At 49.0% G+C, this 22,467-nt stretch overlaps 1 protein-coding gene across 1 annotated transcript in view; it reads right to left on the bottom strand.

Annotated features, from left to right (window-relative positions):
* Positions 1 to 337: 337 nt before the first annotated feature.
* LOC118364253 (forkhead box protein O6-like) overlaps positions 338 to 22,467 on the bottom strand; it is a 40,001-nt gene continuing 17,871 nt past the window's right edge. The window contains exon 2 of the mRNA XM_035745644.2: positions 338 to 3,435. Coding sequence (XP_035601537.1) covers positions 1,762 to 3,435 — 1,674 coding nt within the window. The 3' untranslated portion in view covers positions 338 to 1,761. The remainder of the gene's footprint in view (positions 3,436 to 22,467) is intronic.

Consider the following 22,467-nt stretch of genomic DNA (forward strand, 5'->3'; position numbering starts at 1 on the left):
ACAGAGATTAATGCCAATCTGATTGGCTGATGGTTTTCATCGGTCTTTTCTACCCCCCTCCGCCTATATGTACAGTACCTTATATCAGAGAACCAGTCTCAACTCAAACTCCCAAAAGGCCCAAAACACAGCCAAGACGACCTCATAACATGTGATAGGGAACACAAGATACAGATGGTGACAACGATGCTGATGACTTACAACACAAACACACTACCCGTTTAAGACACACGCGCCCAGAAGGGACTGGGAAAGGGACATGATCATGTGATTATACATGATATTGCTGTCCACCTACTATCAACCTGCGTTTACTTGTTTTTTGTGGTCGCCCCCCGGTGATCAGAACAGCACATTTACGTTAGCGACAACTGCAGGGGTGAGAGAGAGAGAGAGAGAAAGAGGGAGGGGAGGCTGTAGCGTTTAGATCCCCGATAGTGATGCATGGCTGCAGCATCACTTTGGAGATTAAAAGCAAGGCGCTGAATTTCAATCAAGCACAGTTTAATGGGCCGGTCTGAGGGATGATCACTTTGTCTCTGTTGGTGGTTGGGGGGGGCAGAGACAGAGAAAGCAAAGTTAAAGAGAAAAGCTGGCACCACAAAGGAAAAAATAAACCCTGGTTGAGGCAAGGTGATACGCTATTTTCCATTTTGTCTTCTGAATATTCCAAAGATTAATTCAATTAACATAATGCGACCAACTAATATAACATACACTTTCACTTGCACAGTAAAGTAAAGCACCAGATTATAGTTTTCAATTAGGTCAGTGAGGAGGCACAGATCATTGTAAGTCTGTCCCAAAATGTATCATTTGATTTGACCGAATACGAGCCAACAACAAAGAGCCCAAATAACCAATCAATCAGACATTTTTGATGACATTTTCCCTGCTTCCCACTGGCAGTAAACATATCAGCATAGCAACCCCCATTATAAACATTGCAGCATAGCAACCCCCATTATAAACATTGCAGCATAGCAACCCCCATTATAAATCTATGCCACAAATGTATCTATAGATCCGGATTCTTGCACTTTCTTGGTTTGTTCAGCAAAATGACATGTCAAATACCGTACCCACATCGCAAACAGCCAAACTCTGCATGAATTTGTCTGCTACAGTACGTGACAAGACCTGGGTCCAAATACCATTTGAGATATTTCAAATACGTTTAGCGTTTGCTGCAGTCTGCCATGGAGTGCAAGATAGGCGGGGTTTGCACGTTTGCGACAATTCTATTGGCTCCATTGCGCCAGGCAAACTCAATCAAGCCCAGATAAAGTGCCTGAAAGGATTTTGAATAGTATTTGAACCCGGGTCTGTATGTGAGTGAGCTGTGGAGTCTGACCCACTTGTTTTAAAGTGCTTGGTGAGTTCAGGTCTCATGATAGTAGATGAGAAAGGGACAAGGTTGGGCAACAACACAGTTGAGATTGTCATCACAGTATACAGCTGATGTGAGAAAAACCAATGTGACATGAGCTACAGTCTCCAGAGAGAGTCCGGGTAGGGAGAGATAGGACCGGGGCATTTTATAGCACAACACAGAAAGGTATGGGGGAGTGAGCGACTGAGTGTTTGTCACATCTCCTCTGTTTTCAGTCCAGGAATGACACAGTTAAGCACAGTGCTCCCCAACATGTTAGTGAGGAGGGGTGGAGTCTGTCTATCTGAGGGGCAGTGAGGGCTGGCCTGCAGCACTCTCTGTAGTGGAGTCTTTTCTGAGGCCTGCCCTGAAGCACTCTGGGAAATGTCTCAGCCGGGCACCCAGCTCTGGTTGTTGTGGGCTTGCTGAGGGCCTGCCAGTCCACTCATGCCCATCCCAAGGCCCACCCCCATGCCCATCCCCATGCCCAACCCCTGCGCCAGGGAGCTGTCAAAGTTAAAGTCCATTTCCTCTCCGGAGTCCATGATATCGTGGAGGAGGATGGACTCCACGTCGCAGTCCAAGCTCCCGTGGAAGATATCCAGGTCCAGATCGGCTGGTAGTCTGTCGTGGGGGTGAGGCTGGTGGTATGAGCTACCATGGTAGCTGCCTCCTGTGCAGCCTCCCACCATGCCCAGTTGGTGGTGGTACAGTCCACTGCCCATTCCCTGGTGTTGGGGGCTGGGGTAAGTGTTGTGGCAGGGGTGCGAGGGGTGGGGGGCGGTGGCCAGGTGGCAGGAGTCCTGGGGCATCCCCAGCATGCCGGCCGGGTTGGGTGGCAGGGTGGTGGAAGCGGGGAGGTGGGCGTGGGATGGGGGGCTGTAAAGATAGGGGACTTTGTGGCTGTAGGGCTGGAGGTGGCCACTGCTGATGCGTGGGGCCAGGGCTGGGGCTCGAGTTGGTGTGTGCGTTGTGTGGTTGCTGTGGTTCTGACTGAGGTTGTGGCCAAGATGAGGAGAGCTGTGGTTGTGGTTGGTCACAGGGTGGAGGTTATGACTCTGAGTTCCGTTGTGGCTGTTGTGGTTGTGAGCTGCATGTCCGTTGTGTCCGGGGTGGTGGCTGTGACGGGTGGAACTCACTCCGTTCGTGGAGGGCCCCATCATTGGTTGGGCATCTCTCTCCTGGACCAGTATTATGTCCTTGGCACAGTACTGCTGTGGCCCTCCAGGGCCCCCTGTCAGCAGGCTCTGCAGGGCGTTGGTCCCTGAGTAGGCCGGCAAGGTGCCACAGAAGCTAGCCGGCTTATTCTCCTGGATGGTCTGCATGGGCGAGTGGTGGCGCAGCATGCCCATCCCAGCCTGGCTGTAGACCGCGCCGCAGTACGACCCCTGACCTTTAACCCCAGGGTTGTAATGATAGACCGGGGGGAGTTTGTGGCCCGTTGCCAGGTGAGGATGATGATGGTGGTAGCCTTCCTCCAAGAGCCTCTCCTCCAGGCTGATCGCCCCGGTGAGATTAGCCAGCTGGGGAAGCTGCTCCACGGGTGGACAGTGGCCTCCCACGGCCCCCATGGCAGGGGAGCGGGCACTGGAGGAGGGGGAGGGGTAGAGGTGTGGCGAGGCCGAGCAGGACAGCCCGCTTTCCTCTGACTCCTCCAGCTCGCCCTCGGCCAGGATGGGCGACACACGCCCGCTCAGGGTCGACGTGGACGAACTAGCCCGGGAGTGGAGCTCCGTCCAGGCGTCAAACTCTCCTTCCACACCCCCAGCTCCCCCTATGTTGCCTGGGAGAACCTTCCCCGGTGGGCTACCCTGCTTAGGGGAAGCCTGGAGCCCAACTTGAGCTCCAGAACCAATCCCCGGCCTGCCCACCCTCTTGCGGCTGACCCGGCCCTTGCTCTTCAGGTACTTGGTGCTGTTGTCCATGGAGACGGTTCGCCGGCGAGGGGCCTTTCCCATCTTGCCCCCCTCAGGGTTGAGCATCCACCAGGAGGACTTGCCGGTGCCTTCGTTCTGCACCCGGATGAAGCGCGTGTGGAGGGACAGGTTGTGTCGAATGGAGTTCTGCAGAGATAGATAGATAGATAGATAGATAGATAGATAGATAGATAGATAGATAGATAGATAGATAGATAGATAGATAGATAGATAGATAGATAGATAGATAGATAGATAGATAGATAGATAGATAGATAGATAGATAGGAGGGGGGCGAGAGAGAGAGAGATTGATTCATTTAGAGTGCACATTACATTGTTCATCATATTATGTATATTAGCATTTTCACTGTTTAACACACTGAATCCCACCACTGCCACCAAACGTCACACTTCAGCTCTGGGTGAGGACGGCGTGTGACTTTCAGGCAATGAGTACGGGTCACCTTTGTGCGTGTCCCAGTGCGTCAGAACTCCTCATCTGTAGACATCAAGTACGCATATGACCCTTTTTCATATGAAACGACTGTCTACTGGAGAGGAAACTAGAGTTTCAGCGACTTTGACGACGTGCAACCTGCCAATCTGATCCCAAGCCTGCTGCTCCGTATTGATGACTGTTTAAAGGTTTATCTCACACACATTGATGCCACTGGGAGTGTGTGGATTCCCCTTCCAAGAAGAGCTCCGCTGATCAATATGTACCAGACAGTTTGTGTTCCTGCTTATAGAGCTGCTATCAACTCACCATCGTGGGTCTACAAAATACTTACTGGTGCCTTGTCTGCCTACTAAACTGTAGACACCAGGGCCTAGTTTTTCTGAAGTTATCGATCCGAATTTGAACTATCGGATGTGATTGAATGCGTAGAAACAGAATGAATAGAATGGGTGTCTTTGTACAATCTATCAGGTGAGAGTGCCAATGATTGTCTGAACTGAAGACACTACGTCCACTTTATTTATCTCTGTGAAGTGGAGGGTATCCCTCCCTCCTTCTCCTTCCCTCTGTCTCTTTCCTCTCCACTTCTTCTCCTCCGCCTGGTAGATGTACGCTAATCCCTGGTTCAATGTGCCTGGCTGGGGCTGGTGTTTGATGTGGCTGCCAGTCTGGCCCGCGCACCAGCCCCCCTCTCCCATGGCCTGAGTGTGGAGATGGATCGGATAGATTGAGCTAGGAGCTACCAGGTATAATGGATGGAGCCCACCAACCACCTCCTACCCACACAGACTCTCTCTATCACCGAATTCTCTTTCTGTCTCTCTATGACCCTCGCTCTTTCGCTCCATCACCTTCTCCCCTCCCTCGCCCTCTCTCTCCTTTTATCTCTTGTCTCTCTTTTATCACCATTCTCTCTCTTTATAGCCTTCTCTACTCTAAGCTTTCTGCAACTTGTTGCTTCTCTTTCTTTTCCTCCTCTTTCCTCCCTCTCTCCATGTCTCTTGTGTTTGTTAATAATATGCTGGAATCATTATTTACCTGCCGAGAGAATAGATATATATATATTTTTTTGTCAATGCCTTTCCCACATTTATTTGGGGGGGTACACTCAAATTCAATGATAAACTCTCAATAGATGACTCTGTTCATTCCCTTTCTCATTACAAAAACAATTTGTAGGTGTATTAGACTTTCTTCAAGGGCAAGTGAAGGCCAAGTGAACTGTAAGAAATATTGATTGATTGACAAACAGTTGTTCTGTTCTGCTGTCGGCGGTATTCTGAAACTTGAACGGCAAAATGAAACCAAAGCACCTAGTGTGGCTAAGCCTTCCATTGGTACTATAGTACTATATTCCATTGTTTCAGATTGAGGTACATGTGGTGTAATTTAAGCGTTCATACTTTCAACATTGTGTCGTACATCATTTGTATTCACGGCGAAGCGGCACAGTCTGAGTATACACAAATACACAAATACACAAATTGTGGGGCACCAACTGAAAAGCGGCGACTGACTGAATCCAGGTGATCTGTGAATGCCTCCCTTCGGTCGCCTCGCTGTGACACCTCGAGCATTGGGTAACCATGGCAACTGTTGGTAAACGTGCAGGAGAGGGAGTATATGATATTGTGGTGGGTAGAGCAGGGAGGCAGAGTAAGGGTAGCGGGGGGATGGGGAGAGACGTTGGTTGTTTGATGCTGCAGCTCTCTCTCTAACTCTAAACAGCCTTTCTTTCATCTGGGCCGTGCCAGTCCGTGGGGGATGCCCGGTCGGCGGTTAGGGGCGGGCAACTACGTGCCTGCGCCGACTACTACCCTTTTCACACTCTCGTGCCAACTGAAACTGTACTGTGTTTCTCTCACATATTTTCTTTTCACATTGATCTTTTCGGCACAGTTCAATCAACTACGGTGGATACCCAGCCAGCTCAAACAGCCTGGCTCAGCAAGGTTTGGTCCGGGTACACCTGTCTCTCCCACACCAGAACATTACCTTATCAGATCATGACGAATGCTGTCCATCAAGTTAGATGACAGATTGATTGAAGGCCGAATGAAAATGCACCTCCTTCAATGGGACCGGACCCGGTTGAAGCCGCTACCGCGTATGATCTCTGATCTGTTCCAAACGTAGCATGTAGGATCAAAAAAAGTCCCCCGCTATAGACTTGGGAGAGGGATTTGAACATCATCCCCAAGCCCTCTTTATCTGATGAATCCTGAATCCACCTGCTTAAGAGAGATTTAAGAGATTGCCTTCGTCCCAAATTGCTCACTATGCTCTATATAATGCACTACTTTTGGCCAGGGGCCATAGGGCTCTGGTCAAAAGTGGAGCACTATATAGGGAATAAGGCACCATTTGGGACACAGCCATTGCGTGGGTAAGTCGACCGTGATGGCGTAGTCAGCTAGCTGTTTGCTTCCTGTTTGCTGGCCTTTCTGTTTTGTTTTCAAACCCAGAGTTTCTCAGTAGTAGTCATCCTGTTTGGGCGTGGGTTTAGGGACTAAGAATAGCCCTGCCAGGTTACAGGTGTCCCTCCCTGTGTAGGAGTAGCCTAGCCCTGGCTTCTCGCCCAATCTTGGACTGAGTCAGGGGAAATATGGCCGGCCCATGCCCCTCTCACTCACGCCCCCAAAACAGGCAGTCGCAGGCAGCCGGTGCTAATCCCGCTTCATTCCGAGTAATCCCAGACAATTCCGGGCTAATCCTGGAGTTGATTCGGGGGCACTCCCAGCTGGGTGTCTCACACAGTCCACTGCCAGGTCATCGTGTGCACCGCGAGCAGCCTGGATACGGTATGAATCAATGGGAGGAGGAAGATGAGGGGGCAGACTAAGGAGATTCCTTTGTTAAGCAACCTGTCCATGTAAGACAATGAGAGGAAAAGCCATGATCTACAAGGCCATGTAATACAACCATCCTTTCAATTTCCTATCTGACAGAGCTAAGTGGAATGCCTCACTCTGAGTTTGTTTACGGCAGAATAGAATGTTAAAAACGTTATTGTCTATTAAATATTCATAAAATGTTTGTGGCTTTGAGGAATAGACAAATGAAGGGTAGCACACAAAAACATAGAATGACAACGGAGCACACACTCCAAACCCCCTTTGTTCCGGCAGCTATCTCATATTGAAATCGTTGCCAATTTATACAATACATAATGGTGGAAGGCAGAAATAATGACGTGAGATAGAGAGCTAACACACAAATGTATTGCCTGATCCCACCCGACTTAAGTGAACAGGCTGTGCGGTATATCAAAGGCTGTCAAATCAAACTTCTATGAATATGTAACTATCACAGAGTGGGTATTTAAGCAACAACAAACAGCGTGCAGTAGCCTTGCACTGTTATTTGTGAAAAGGGCATCTGTCCGATTATAGAACAATTGTAGCCAGTGGAAGACTGCGTAGCACATGCAAATATGATTAGTAGAATGGCAAAGCCACTCAGACCACATCAAGTTCACAGAACACTCATGGGTACATTCAATATGGCAGCCGATTCACCCGTCACATACGTAACATTGACCTGAATGGGAATGTCCTTTCTAGTAAATCTATTTCTGTGGTGTGGCACCCCGGTGGCCCCAGAGAGACAAATCGGCTTGAGCTCAACTCTCATTAGAGCCCACGATCCTGATACCTGACGTACATCTTCTTTATTCGCTCCCCACCAAGCCACTCCACCACAGCACTCTTTGCCCACAGATTAAGCTTAAAACCTATTAGCACCCTCAAATCTGACACGTTCACACTCTTTCCAACACAGGTGGCCTCAGAGCAGCAGAAAGTGATTTTTCCTTTTCCCGAGACCGGGTACTACAAGACTTCCTGTTTTGGATCGACCATGCTCTGTTCATGTTCCGAGAATGAACAAAAAAACGGGCCCTGGTCATTGTCGATAATTCCCCTCTCTTTCAAACCCTTTAATTTGCCCCTCAGCGTTCTGGCCATTCACATTGATTCCTGCTCAGTCCTCCCTCCACACACCCACTGAGTTTGATTTTGGATCTGGAGTAGGCAGTTCAACTTGGAGAATCGATTCAACTTAATAGCCTTCAATGGTAAGGTTTGGCTTTAGACACATCAAGGTCTGCCTGTCTGTAGGAAGATATTCTATTGGACTAGCTTTGTGAAGGCAATATGGCTCCCTTTCCAATGTCCTTGCCCGAGGGTACCCCCGGCATTGCGTGAGTAGGGTGACAGTGCCCAGTTGCCCAGCCTGGCACAATGCCAATGTGTCCCCTCTGCCGCCACTCCCAGGGTAGCAATCTGCCGTTGAGACTGTGGTGAGCGGGGTGGTGGGGGCAATAGACCATCTGGGTTGGCTTGACTGGCTGGCTGGCAAGGCGGGCAGCTGGGATAGAGGGTGTAAGGGGGGTAGTGGGGTGGGAGTGTGGAGGCATAGCGTGGAGCCCAGTGTGTGAGAACCCTCCGAGCCACACAATGGGCTGCCCTCAAAATGGGGCCCCTCTACCCCCCACATACTCACAAGAGGGGATAGATGAAACAGGTCAAACTGTTTAGGGCCCATCTTGTGGAGAGAGGGTGTGCTCATTCAAACAGAACCAAGTGATGAGCCCAAAGACAAGAGGGCTCACGTGGGAACGCCAAAAGAAACCACTCACCCGGTTCAAATAACTTAATGGGTTGGATGACTGGCATGTTCGTTCTGCAAAGACGAGAATCTGTCTGGAAGCTATTTACCGCCATTCGCCATGTACTCAATCGGTGTTTATCAATCCCATTTCATACAGAAAGCAGCCATTATGCTCCTCTGCTGTCTATGGGTATCTCTTCATGGCACGCCATTCATTAGATAAGCACAAATCAAGGGGGACCAGGAGAGGCTCTGGCTGTGTTTATTGTGATGCCTGTTTGTGCATCTACAGAGGAGGGGGAGGTGGAGGCTCAAACACAAGCAGTTTTGTTCAGGCAAAGGAATGAGTTTTGTCAGCTAAGCCTGTCTCCAGGCTATTGATGGAAATTAGCACCGGCTAAATATTTGCTTCCAGTGATTGATGTCACGGCTCGGCTTGTCCCCCTTTGAAGGGAAATAAAGAATGTAGAGGCGCATAGATTAATGGGAATAGGGGGGTTGGTGCATTCAGCATTCTCTGTCTGCAGGGGTGGGGTGGAGTGGAGGGATGGGAGGGCTTCAAGGGGACTGAAGGGCCTAATGGTACCAAAAATATGGCTCTATACGTAACAAAGCGGATACGGCACGCTATCCCAAGTGGCACCGGTACAGACAGGAACACAGATCTTGTTGCCTGCGAAGGAAGCCCAAAGTCAGACGATAATTCAAATCCCTTTAGAGGAGGAGAGCCTACTTTAAGGAGAGACAGATGGGCAGATGGACGAGCCTGTTTTCTGGACTGCGACCAAATTGAAAAGATTAATAAAAAAATAGACCTCTTATTAGGAGGTGAGAAACTAACTTAGCCGCCACACGCCACAGGGGAGGCTGGTAGCCTTACGGTTAAGAGCGTTGGGCCAGTAACCGAAAGGTTGCTGGTTCGAATCCCCGAGCAGACCAGGTGAAACCTCTGGTGGTGTGCCCTTGAGCAAGGCACTTAACCCTAACTGCTCCTCCTGTAAGTCGCTCTGGAGAAGATCCTCTGCTGAACGACAAAAACAAAAAGTAATCAAGCAATGCCATCATCATCGCCATGGTCCAATATATGTCCATAGTCACGGAACTATCAAGTAGGTCTAGTTGTGTAGTCACGGCAAGCCATGTCAGAAACCTAGGCTAGGAACCAGGCTGAGCTACAGTACAGACCATTGGCTACTATCTGTACCTAAGACATAGAACCTTAGGCATTAGAGGCTGACTAAGGCAAGTTTCCCCTCTTACGACAATTCCGACGAATTTCTATATCATCCCATACACCACTCAGTGCCATTCCAAAGGGAAAAGAGGGAAAGTCAACTGAGAGTTTGAGATGCCATGTGCCATGGTGCCCACAGTCAGGAGGTCTGTGGGGAGAGGGTGTAAGGGATTCCTGCTTGGCTGTGTTCTAATTGTAGCCAGTTCCTGGCAAATCACTGCCTGTATACTTCTACAAGCACCAAGGGGGATGGTTAGCGGTTTGGAACTGCTGATCAAGAGCTGCACGAGCTTTGACGGCTAAAAATAGCCGCAAACAGATTAGCAGACCATCTGAGACCAGGATAGGGGATCGGAAAATCCACCAAGGAATGCCAGGATGGTCTTGGCGGTTTTCCAGTTGGCCGGCGTGAGGGGGACACGACATCTATGACACCCACGAGACGAAAGCCCCCCGCCTGAGCTCGTAATCACATCTGACGCCCACGCCAAACGTGGGCAAGACCTGTGCCGGGACGTGCAAGAGGGTATGGTTTTCCACAGGGGCTATGGGAGGTAGACTTCGCTTTCCCCTGTGAGGGTTCACAAAACAGGTGTACGGGTTGGGCCACCTGTGGGGCCTGCCACCTGCTCACAGCTCACACTTCGACCAAAGTCTGGGGATACATCAGACTCACATTTTCCACTGGGCCTGCCATCATGCTATCATAAAGTCATGCACGTTTCTGGAGAGAGGCTTTTACAGCTTTTTTAATTTGATTTATTTTTGCAAGGAAGAGTAGGTGTGTGTGTGTGTGTGTGTGTGTGTGTGTGTGTGTGTGTGTGTGTGTGTGTGTGTGTGTGTCTATTTATGTGTGTGCTTGAGTCAGGTCTTTTAACGGCCCACAGGCGGGCGGAGTGTGGATTTGATTATATAGAAACCACCCTCTGCCACATACAAAGAAACAGACGATGCAACAATGGACTCGATGCCGACGCGGTTCTCTCCGCCTCTCACTCTCCACCATAATCTCCTTCATAATAACAACAATCTCATTTCCCGCATTCTAAAGGTCAGTACACACCTCTGATCAGACTTTAATAAACAGCATTCTCAGGGTTCATATCGGCAGAGCAGGAAACTCATTCGGCAGCGGGTTGCCTTATGGCAGGCAGAATTCATTGAACAGTCCCTTCAATTGCTTGCAATTCCATAGCGCAGAGACTAATTATATCATCGCAATCAGATGGAAGCGGCCAAAGATCCAGAAAGACACACGCGTGTACATGCACGGATGCATCTTAAGCAGGCAGGCACGCGGGCAGGCAGGCACGCTGGCAGGCACCCACACAGGCACACATAGTAGGGTAGCCATCATTACTTGTGAGGTACAGATGATCTGAAGACCAAAACTCAGCCATGTCTATACGTATATCGCATGTATCAGTCACGCAATAACACACAGCATCTCCCTCACACGTTCATCTTCTCACATAAACTGGCAAACAAAATATTCACATATGCCTCACACACTCTCTCTCACACACACACACACACACACACACACACACACACACACACACACACACACACACACACACACACACACACACACACACACACACACACACACACACACACACACACACACACACACACACACACACACACACAAAGAGCCTGGCACAGTGGGCACGCTCATTACCACAATGCCAAGCTACTAGTTGCTAAGGAGACCTGTGGGAGAGGGAGGCTCCTTGTTTCCATAGCAGCCAGCCTGCTCCCTGCCAACTATCCCCCCGAGGGAAAGGCAGCTAGGGAGAGAGGAGGGAGGGTGGGGGTGGGGGGGTGAAGTAGGGAGAGGTAGAGGGCACCCGTCTAATAGGGGAGAGGTGTTGGGGAACTTCATTAAACGCCCTGTGTACCACACCAACCACTGCTTCTCAACAATATACACCGCATGCTATACACTTACACTCGAGTCTACTTACTCAGAGATGCAGAGAGCTACACCCACCTATGGTGTATGCCTACATATGACATTGAAAAGGGTATAAGTGTATATGCGGAATCATAGGTCAAGAAAAGGCCGCTATAGAAGGAAGGAGGGAAAATAAGAAAATAGAGAAAGAGAACAAAGGAGGATCAAAGGGTGTCTTGCATCTTGGTGAATGGAGAACGTTGGGGATCTTAATTTTGGAGGCGTCTGTTCGCCATGGAGCCATCTTGAGACATTCCTTTATGTAAACGCATTGTTACGACAGTCTCTTTGAGCCTATATGGCCGTCCAGTGTTCTAGATGACCTTTCGTAAGATAGGCGTCGGATGATTGGTTGAGCCTTCTGTGTGACATCACTCCGAGCTCATACCGAAACACAAAACAATGACGGCCAATTTCTCTCCCCTCGAATCTAAAACCAGTAGTAACCACCAACTTCACTGACCGTTATATCTAATATTCCCACACCCCAATAACATTGCAGCCGAGGAGGGCTTGTTAGCTAGTCACCTCAGCCATTTTCTTCTAAAACAGCTCAGCTATCAATGCTAGCTAACTAGCTAACATTAGCTAGACTGCGTCTAGACTCGGGAGTTCAAGGGCACATAGACAGGTCACATAGGCTTCAGGAGACAGCTGGATAGATATGATTCCACCATGGGCAACAACAACCGGCTACTAGCTAGTTTTTACCTAAATATGTTCAATTCATAGTTAATTCATCCACTGACCACTGCATTCAGCAGGATAGCTAAATTACTGAAACGTAGCTAGCTAGCTAGCTATTCTTTGATAGATTTGGGTCAACTTACTCATATCAAGCAACAGACCGTTTGTTTAACGGTAAAAATAACATTTAGTGGACTTGTTTTATGAATGACCGGACAGTGAAACTAAAATAGATGTCAGCTAGCTGGTGAGACTTCAATTTATTTCACAATTACTTAAGCTGAAGCTGGGTTTCCCCAAGTCATTCGGTGCTTACTGCTCATCCCGGTGAGCAAGCTAAACAGACAGCAAGCAGGCTCAACCAATCACCCAACGTAACGCATGAATATTAATGACTTTGCCTCCGGCTATCCTACGAAAGGAAATGTCGCATCCAGTGAGCCCATTCCATCCACTTCCTGGAAATTCAGTCTATGAGAATGAACAAACAATAAATTATTTCAACTTCACATACTGTACAGCAATGCTGTATATCCAACCGTGCAGTACAACGGCTCAATGGGAACCTACTACACAACATACTCAAGCAAACATACTGTAGCAGCATTTCTGCACAAACCAAAAGCCCAAACACTGGAGAGGAAGAGAGTGCTCATTCAGGACTTACTCATTCTTCAAGAGATTGCTGAAACGGAGTACAGATAGTGATATGGCCAAGCGATAATGCTGAATTCATAGGTACCTTGCCTTTTACACTAAAGTGCATTCACATACAGTAAGAGCGCTTTATATACTGGACAATGTATGAACCATGTTGCTTCCATGGAAATGAAATGGATTCTATTTCTATGGTCGCTTGACCCTCAAGATTGGACGTGCCAACCTACTGTATGAATGAGGGGCTTTATTGCCGAGTTTGATTCTCAACGGGGGGGGGGTTGAAGGACACAGAACACCCTGTCTGCTGGGGTAACTTGTCTCACTGTCTAGATTAATGAGAGAAGGAGCGATACCACTCTGCTGTGAGTAAGGAGGAAGAGAGGAATGGGGGATTTCACCCCTCCCCCTCTGTCTTCTCCATCCATTTCCCGAAACAAAAAGAGCCCAATTAGGTCAGTTTGAGTTGGTTTGAGTCTGGTGGTGTGTGTCTGTACATTTGTCTGTGTGTGTATGGGTGGGAAACAAGGAGGGGGGTTAGTGTGTGGTATGTGGTAGAGAAAGTGTTCGGGGGGTCGTTCTCTCTATCGCTCACTTGTGTGGGAGAGAGAAGGGGAGAGCAGCCGGCCACAGAGAGAAAGAGCGAGAGAGACAAACACACAACTCTACAGCCTAAGCGGGGCAAAACTTGCTCTCAGCTCGACGGGAGACGCTGAAATATTAATCAGTATGCTCCGGTCACAGACTCCTCTCCTCTGAATGCAATCGCTTCAAACCCCTTCCCTCCCTAATGAGTGGCTACGAGTGGGTTCATGAATGGCTAATGGACACAGATGGGGGGCTGATGGCGGGATAGATAGCGATGGGGGGGTAAGTGAGGTATTGGGGAGGGGATGTAGAGACATGCCGTGACCTTTTAAGAGGCTCCTGAAAACTTCATTAAGGATATCCCCACTATTCCACTTCTCGTTCACTTTTTCATCCTCCCTCTCCATCTCTCATTCTCTATCTCTCCCTCTGTTACCTTCTTCTCTCTGTCTCTCCATCTCCCTTGCACTCCCTGTTGGTGCGTGCTGACTGGTAACCCTCTTACCTTCTCACCCACACAACCCCTCAGAGCTATACTGTACACTGAAGTTTCTGTTCTAGGGCTATTTAAGGGCACTACACCAAACGACACACTTATGCTTTAACAATGTTCATGTCAAAATGTGCATACTGTACATGCAGGCAAACGTATAAATAACCTACCAAACTTTAACACTGCAATAGACTGAACGTTGTCTCCAAAACCCGTACATAGAAATGCCTCATATAGAATGTAAACATAGAAATGTCTCATATAGAATGTGGTCAGCTGTCGGGCTGTAGAGAAAACCACACAGGCCAGACAGTAGTAGCCCGAGAGTATCTGACAGTGATGCAGTTTTACTTCAAGAGAGATATTCTCTCAGTAGAAAACCAATGCACTATTCCGGCCTTGTTGATTAGATGCGTAAAACCAAAAATGGCTAATAGATTTGGGATAAACCCCCACACTGAAGAAAGCTTTATGCTGAGAAGTTTATGCACAATCCCCGATTCACTGAAGATACAAAATAAAGGGGAAAAGTAAAGCAAAAGGGAAAACATTTAAAGTCAGTTTATTTTCGGGACTACTTATTGACTGTGAACCGTGCAGTAACGTTTTGAAAGTAAGACCACTTCAACTACTAATGAAACCCTAACTCCCCCTCAACTCAAAGTGTACGACACACAATCAGCTGCACCTGAAGATATCACGTTTTTTTTGTGTTTTTTTTGGTGAAGTCAGGAGAGGATTAGTGAGCAGAAGAACGAGAAATGTGGGTTACTAAATCTTCCCAGGACCCAGGATTACTCATATGTTACCATAGAGGCCGTGGCCGGATTAGGAGCGGCTGGAGCGGGCCAGCGTGCTAACGCACATGCACACACACCCCTGCGTAATCCACTCGCTAATTGGAGGAGTGGGCTCCTATTAGGCCTATGACCTAATTCTTGACCTACCTAAATTCTCTCCCTCTCAGCTGCAGTCATGGCTGGGCGGGCCACCGGATTACAGTTCGAGCGGGGAAATGAGACCTGGTTCATAGGGGGTGTACAGGGCTGTATGGGCTCATGCTGCACTCATATGTCTATCAGTACTGTTGAATGTGCTTCTATATATTTGGGTTAGCTGTATGTGGTTGTGCATGTGGGTGTGATGGTTCAAATATGCTCTCACGTGTTAATCAACATCTTTGCGTGACATTGAATGTATGGTGCTTTCCATCTAGTGTGTGTGTGTGTGTGTGTGTGTGTGTGTGTGTGTGTGTGTGTGTGTGTGTGTGTGTGTGTGTGTGTGTGTGTGTGTGTGTGTGTGTGTGTGTGTGTGTGTGTGTGTGTGTTGCCTCTTCTCCTAGAAGGGGGCTGCAGAGTTTCCGCCTGAGTGGTACTGTCAGTGGGTATCACTCAGCCTGGCTGTGTGGCAAGACGCGTGGATCATTAGCAGAGATGGAGAGAGAGAGAAGGAGCAGAACGGAGGAGAGAATGAAGGGAGAGAGAGAGAAGGAGCAGAACGGAGGAGAGAATGAAGGGAGAGAGAGAGAAGGAGCAGAACGGAGGAGAGAATGAAGGGAGAGAGAGAGAAGGAGCAGAACGGAGGAGAGAATGAAGGGAGAGAGAGAGAAGGAGCAGAACGGAGGAGAGAATGAAGGGAGAGAGATAGAAGGAGCAGAACGGAGGAGACTGAAGGGAGAGAGAAGAGAGAACGGAGGAGAGAATGAAGGAGCAGAACGGAGGAGAGACTGAAGGGAGAGAGAGAGAAGGAGCAGAACGGAGGAGAGACTGAAGGGAGAGAGATAGAAGGAGCAGAACGGAGGAGAGACTGAAGGGAGAGAGAGAGAAGGAGCAGAACGGAGGAGAGACTGAAGGGAGAGAGATAGAAGGAGCAGAACGGAGGAGAGAATGAAGGGAGAGAGAGAGAAGGAGCAGAACGGAGGAGAGAATGAAGGGAGAGAGAGAGAAGGAGCAGAACGGAGGAGAGACTGAAGGGAGAGAGAGAGAAGGAGCAGAACGGAGGAGAGAATGAAGGGAGAGAGATGAAGGAGAGAGAGAGAGACTGAAGGGAGAGAGAAGGAGCAGAACGAGGAGAGAATGAAGGGAGAGAGATAGAAGGAGCAGAACGGAGGAGAGAATGAAGGAGAGAGATAGAAGGAGCAGAACGGAGGAGAGACTGAAGGGAGAGAGATAGAAGGAGCAGAATGGAGGAGAGAATGAAGGGAGAGAGAGAGAAGGAGCAGAACGGAGGAGAGACTGAAGGGAGAGAGAAGGAGCAGAACGGAGGAGAGAATGAAGGGAGAGAATATCCAGAACTTGGAGAGAATGAAGGGAGACTGAACAGGAGAGATGAAGGGAGAGAGATGAAGGTCAGAACGGAGGAGAGAATGAAGGGAGAGAGAGAAGGAGCAGAACGGAGGAGAGACTGAAGGGAGAGAGAGAGAAGGAGCACCCCGGAGAGACTGAAGGGAGAGAAGAGAAGGAGCAGAACTCAGGAGAGAATGAAGGGAGAGAGAGAGAAGGAGCAGAACGGAGGAGAGAATGAAGGGAGAGAGAGAGAAGGAGCAGAACGGACCTGAAGGGAGAGAGCCCTGTCTCTTAGGAGAGAATGAAGGGAGAGAGATAGAAGGAGCAGAACCTCGAGAGAATGAAGGGAGATTAGAAGGAGCAGAACGGAGGACCTGCCCCCCTCAGCACGTCTTATTCCGTCTTGAGAGCATTATACACTGCACCCCTGCTCTCTCCTCTCATTCACGCAATCACCCTCCACCTAAAAGCCCCCTCAGCCCTTTCTCTTCTGTCACTCTCTCTCCCTCCACCTGCCCCCCTCGCCCTGTCTCTTATTCACTCTCTCTCCCTCCACCTGCCCCCCTCGCCCTGTCTCTTATTCACTCTCTCCCCTCCACCTGCCCCCCTCGTCCTATCTCTTATTCACTCTCTCCCCTCCACCTGCCCCCCTTGTCCTATCTCTTATTCACTCTCTCTCCCTCCACCTGCCCCCCTCGCCCTGTCTCTTATTCACTCTCTCTCCCTCCACCTGCCCCCCCTCACCCTGTCTCTCATTCACTCTCTCTCCCTCCACCTGCCCCCTCCCCTGTCTCTTATTCACTCTCTCTCCCTCCACCTGCCCCCTCCCCCTCGTCCTGTCTCTTATTCACTCTCTCTCCCTCCACCTGCCCCCCTCGTCCTGTCTCTTATTCACTCTCTCTCCCTCCACCTGCCCCCCCCTCGTCCTGTCTCTTATTCACTCTCTCCCTCCACCTGCCTCCCCCCTCATCCTATCTCTTATTCACTCTCTCCCTCCACCTGCCCCCCCCTCGCCCTGTCTCTTATTCACTCTCTCTCCCTCCACCTGCCCCCCCCGTCGCCCTGTCTCTTATTCACTCTCTCCCCTCCACCTGCCCCCCTCGCCCTGTCTCTTATTCACTCTCTCTCCCTCCACCTGCCCCCCTCACCCTGTCTCTTATTCACTCTCTCTCCCTCCACCTGCCCCCCTCGCCCTGTCTCTTATTCACTCTCTCTCCCTCCACCTGCGCCCCCCCTCGCCCTGTCTCTTATTCCCTCTCTCTCCCTCCACCTGCCCCCCCTCGCCCTGTCTCTTATTCACTCTCTCTCCCTCCACCTGCCCACCCCCTCGCCCTGTCTCTTATTCACTCTCTCTCCCTCCACCTGCCACCCCCTCGCCCTGTCTCTTATTCACTCTCTCTCCCTCCACCTGCCCCCCCTCGCCCTGTCTCTTATTCACTCTCTCTCCCTCCACCTGCCCCCCTCGCCCTTTCTCTTATTCACTCTCTCTCCCTCCACCTGCCCCCCCCCCTCGCCCTGTCTCTTATTCACTCTCTCTCCCTCCACCTGCCCCCCTCGCCCTGTCTCTTATTCACTCTCTCTCCCTCCAACTGCCCCCCTCGCCCTGTCTCTTATTCACTCTCTCCAAATCTCTTCCCACATCATTCACTCCGTTCATTCACCTTATCTTCATTATCTCTTTTTTTGTCTCTCTTGCTCCAAATCTACCGCTCCCACTTCTCTAGATTGCTGGCGTGTCATTTTCTTCTTCACTTGTTCCATGTTCTCCAACTCTGGAGCCTCCACATTCATTTCTTCTCTTTCCCTCTCTCCATCAGTGTCACTTGCCTGCGCTTTCGTCCATGGCGCTATGTAGCTACTGGCCTATGTCTTCAGATGTAGACACAGACTGACACAAAGACACACACGTCTCTGCTACAGACTTTCACTCCTCATCCGTTTTCCCAATCTGTCTCTGATCTCCTTCACTGGGCACAGCCCCAGTGCAGAGATGTCCTATGCTAAATATTGAAAACAACATGGATGACATTTACTAGGATAATGGTAAACATTTGACTGTATCCTTCTATAGAGCTGGGTCGTGTTCATTAGGTACCAAATGGAAGAAAATAGACTGAAACAGAGAAGGACTACATGGAGTTATCCAACAAGACACACTCATTTAGGTTTTATGTTGCCAAATGCATTTTCTGCAGCGTGTCATAATGAACACTACCCAGGACCCATATAAGCACGGCACCATTTGTCCCTTATGCAATGGTGGCTTGCGCGCTTAGCGGGTTAGGCGGTTGAATAACTTCTTTGCGTACATCTGTAACTGGTAGCGTTAGCATTTTAACACACAAACAGATGATGGGATGCTGCATTTGTCCCTATATAGAATGTGTGAGACCAGCACAGAGCTGCCTAGCGTGGCTCAGCGTTAGCCTCGCTAACACGGGAGGATAGCGAGACTAAGCGATGCAAACTGGCCCGATGCCAACAGTGCTCTGAAACAGACTGAAGCCTCAGATGACATGCAGACAGAAATGAGACGCGTGTACGGCCCACTCACTGCTCGGGGACCACGTGACCGCACAGATGCAAATGGGGCTGGGTGGATAGAGGACAGAGGATTTTGGCAAGTAGGCTATAAGACTGTTGGAACAGTGTATTTGAGGGATGACTGAGGAAAAGATGGAATGATAGAGTGGCTAGCGACGGAGTGTGAAAAGGTGGGTCAATGAAAATCTGAAGCAGCCTAGACGTCTCATGTACTAGACAGGCAATCACATTGAGATTGCACACACTCACGTCCAAACACACACACACACACACACACACACACACACACACACACACACACACACACACACACACACACACACACACACACACACACACACACACACCCTCTCTTCTACACCACTGATGTATTTGCCTCCCCTGTTGGTCCGTCTGCATGGATCACTTGTAAGTATTTGAGAAAATAATTTTGCTAAGCTGATTGCTAAAGGGGGGTGGACAAATTAACGTTGCACAACTGCCTGCATAAAACCTTCTTGGGTCATGCTCTCCCTTATGTAATAGTGTGTGTCTGAGTTCCCGAAATACCACTCCCCCACCCGACACACACAGCCCCCGCCTCACCCCATTCTGTTCTAATTGAGGGATCTTTTTTCGGAAGCTGTTATTGCTCTCATTTAATTATTTATTTTGTCGGGAAGCACTGAGCAATCTGGTGGGATAAGATACGTTGTGTGTGTGGGTGTGGTTTGACAGTAACTGTAACATACAGTATGTGTGTGAGTGAGTCTAGACCAGAGTAGAACTTGAGTGAAATGAGGTATATGTGTAGGGAAGACGGGTCTTTGTGTGCCTGTGGTTTTGTTTATTTGCACGAAAGTAGGCTATATACTGTGCGTGAATTTTACAGTGAACATGTGATTTTGCGGGTGTATGTGTCTATGCATGTGTGTGTGTTAGTTTAAATAGCCTTGTGGGTACCAGAAGTCCTCAATAAGGATAGTAACACAAGGACAATTCTGACAAGTGGGGTCATTGTGTCGGTTAGGTTTAGGGTTAGGGTTACAATTAGGGTTAGGGTTTACGGTTAGGTTTAGGGTAGGGTTACAATTAGGGTTACAATTAGGGTTAGGGGTTACGGTTAGGTTTAGGGTTACAATTAGGGTTAGGGTTACAATTAGGGTTACAATTAGGGTTAGGGGTTACGGCTAGGTTTAGGGTTACAATTAGGGTTAGGGGTTACGGCTAGGTTTAGGGTTACAATTAGGGTTAGGGGTTACGGTTAGGGTTACAATTAGGGTTAGGTTTAGAGGTTAAGGTTAGGTTTAGGGTTAGTGGTTAGGTTTAGGGGTTATGGTTAGGTTTAGAGTTAGGGGTTACGGTTAGGCATAGGGTTAAGGTTAGGTTTATGGTTAGGTTAAGGTTTAAGGTTAGATTTAGGGTTAGGGAAAATAGGATTTTGGATGGGAAGCAATTCTTTGGTCCCCACAAGGATAGCAATACAAAACTGTGTGTGTGTGTGTGTGTGTGTGACTGTATGAGTTTCTGAGTGCAGTGGGAGTGCACTAATGGACGCACACTTGAGCTGAAGTGCGCAGAGTAGCTGAAGTGCAGCCAAGTCTGGCTTCCAGTCCTGCTTGGAAGCTCTAATCCACTCATCTCCCTCTCCTTCTCTGTCTCTTCGTCTGCTCTCTCTCTCTCTCTCACACACACACATGTATGGTTCTTTTCTGGGTACATCAGACTGGATACAGAGCTGAACCTACCGCTATATCAGCCAACTGTAACCCTAGCCTGGCTGTCCATCAATGATGGACACACCTGTGGTCACAGGCAACTATAGCAACCATAACTCCCCCCAAACTCCCTGTGGAAATGTCAGTCAGATACAGCCAGAGACCAGAGACAACTCTAAGACCGGCATTTCGGGAGAAGAAAAGAGAGGCGTTTATATCACGCTCGTTTTAGTAATGAAAGAATGACTGAAGAGAGAGGAGGAAGGAGAGACGAAACAGGACATCAAAAGAGGATGAAAGGAGAGGGAATAAATGAGCGAGGGATGGCGAAATGAGTGCTAAAAGGTGGTACTTTTGAGAGAAGGAATGAAAGTGACTGAAAGTGTGAAATAGAGCAAGAGAGGAAAGGAAGTGAAGGGACTGAGTGACAAGAACTGGGTGTGTGAGAGAAGAAAAGCCCAAAATACGAGAGAAAGGGAGTCAAAAGGAGTGGGAGAAAAAAAGCTAGAGAGAGAAACACAGGGAGATTGAGACAGAGAGAGAAAAAACCTCTCCCTCAACCTGATCAAGACAATGGAGATGATTGTGGACAGCAGGAAAAGGAGGACCGAGCACGCCCTCATTCTCATCGACGGGGCTGTAGTGGAGCAGGTTGATAACTTCAAGTTCCTTGGTGTCCACATCTAGTTCCTTGGTGTCCACATCACCAACAAACTAACATGGTCCAAGCACACCAAGACAGTCGTGGGTCCTCTGATCCTCAAAAGGTTCTACAGCTGCACCATCGAGAGCTTCCTGACTGGTTGCATCACTGCCTGGTAAGGCAACTGCTCGGCCTCCAACCACAAGGCACTACAGAGGGTAGTGCGAACGGTAGTACATCACTGGGGCTAAGCTTCCTACCATCCAGGACCTCTATACCAGGTGGTATCAGAGGAAGGCCCTAAAAATGGTCAAAGACTCCAGCCATCCTAGTCATAGACTGTTCTCTCTGCTACCGCACGGCAAGCAGTACTGGAGCGCCAAGTCTTGGTCCAAGAGGCTTCTAAACAGCTTCTACCCCCAAGCCATAAGACTCCTGAACATCTAATCAAATGGCTACCCAGACTATTTTCATTGCCCCCCACCCCCTCTTTTACGCCGCTGCTACTCTCTGTTATTATCTATGCATTGTCACATTAATAACTCTACCTATATGTACATATTACTTCAATTACCTTGACTAACAGGTTGACTCTGTACCGATTTGATTTGAGCGAGACAGACAGACACAGAGAGAGACGCATGCAGAGAGACTGAAACTGAGGGAGACAGACGTGCTGGGTTCATTCTGGTCTATCTGCTGGCTCTGAGTTCAGCCCTCCTCATACGGTCAGAATTCTAAACATTGGGCCCCGCGTCCTGACCTACAATCATCCCCACTGACACACAAATCCTGCTGGCCACCGCTAACCTCCCTCACCATCCCTGCTGCTACAGTCCCAACTTGGGTTGGAAAATTCCCCAAATTGTCTCGTTTTGTTTTTTTTTGTTCAAAAGAATTCCAGGTTGGGGAATTCCATCAAGAGTTAATTCCCTGCCGATTCCAGGAATCCTTCAAAGAGGAAAAAACAGCGAACTTTGGAAACATTTTGGGATTTTTGCAACTATACCCCTACCCCCAGTGAACAGCACCCCAATGTAGTACCATAGGCTAAAGTTGGGCTTAGATACATATCCAAGTTCCAATTTGTGCCCTTCTCCCCAGGTGCATAAAACTGTTTCTGAGAGCAACTTGTACCTGTAGTGACCCAGCTGACCACCAACAGCCAAATCCATCAACTGCATGGGCGGAAGTGGGCTACATACAGGTGTACATGAATAGCCAGAAACATTAGCATAACAAGCAGACTGTAATGGTTCTCAGCCCCGGTCTCCTCTTCACTCTCATATCCACCTGTCAACGATACGTCAAGCTTCTG

Source organism: Oncorhynchus keta, chromosome 31 (genome assembly GCF_023373465.1).
Source record: "Oncorhynchus keta strain PuntledgeMale-10-30-2019 chromosome 31, Oket_V2, whole genome shotgun sequence".
Classification (NCBI taxonomy): domain Eukaryota; kingdom Metazoa; phylum Chordata; class Actinopteri; order Salmoniformes; family Salmonidae; genus Oncorhynchus; species Oncorhynchus keta.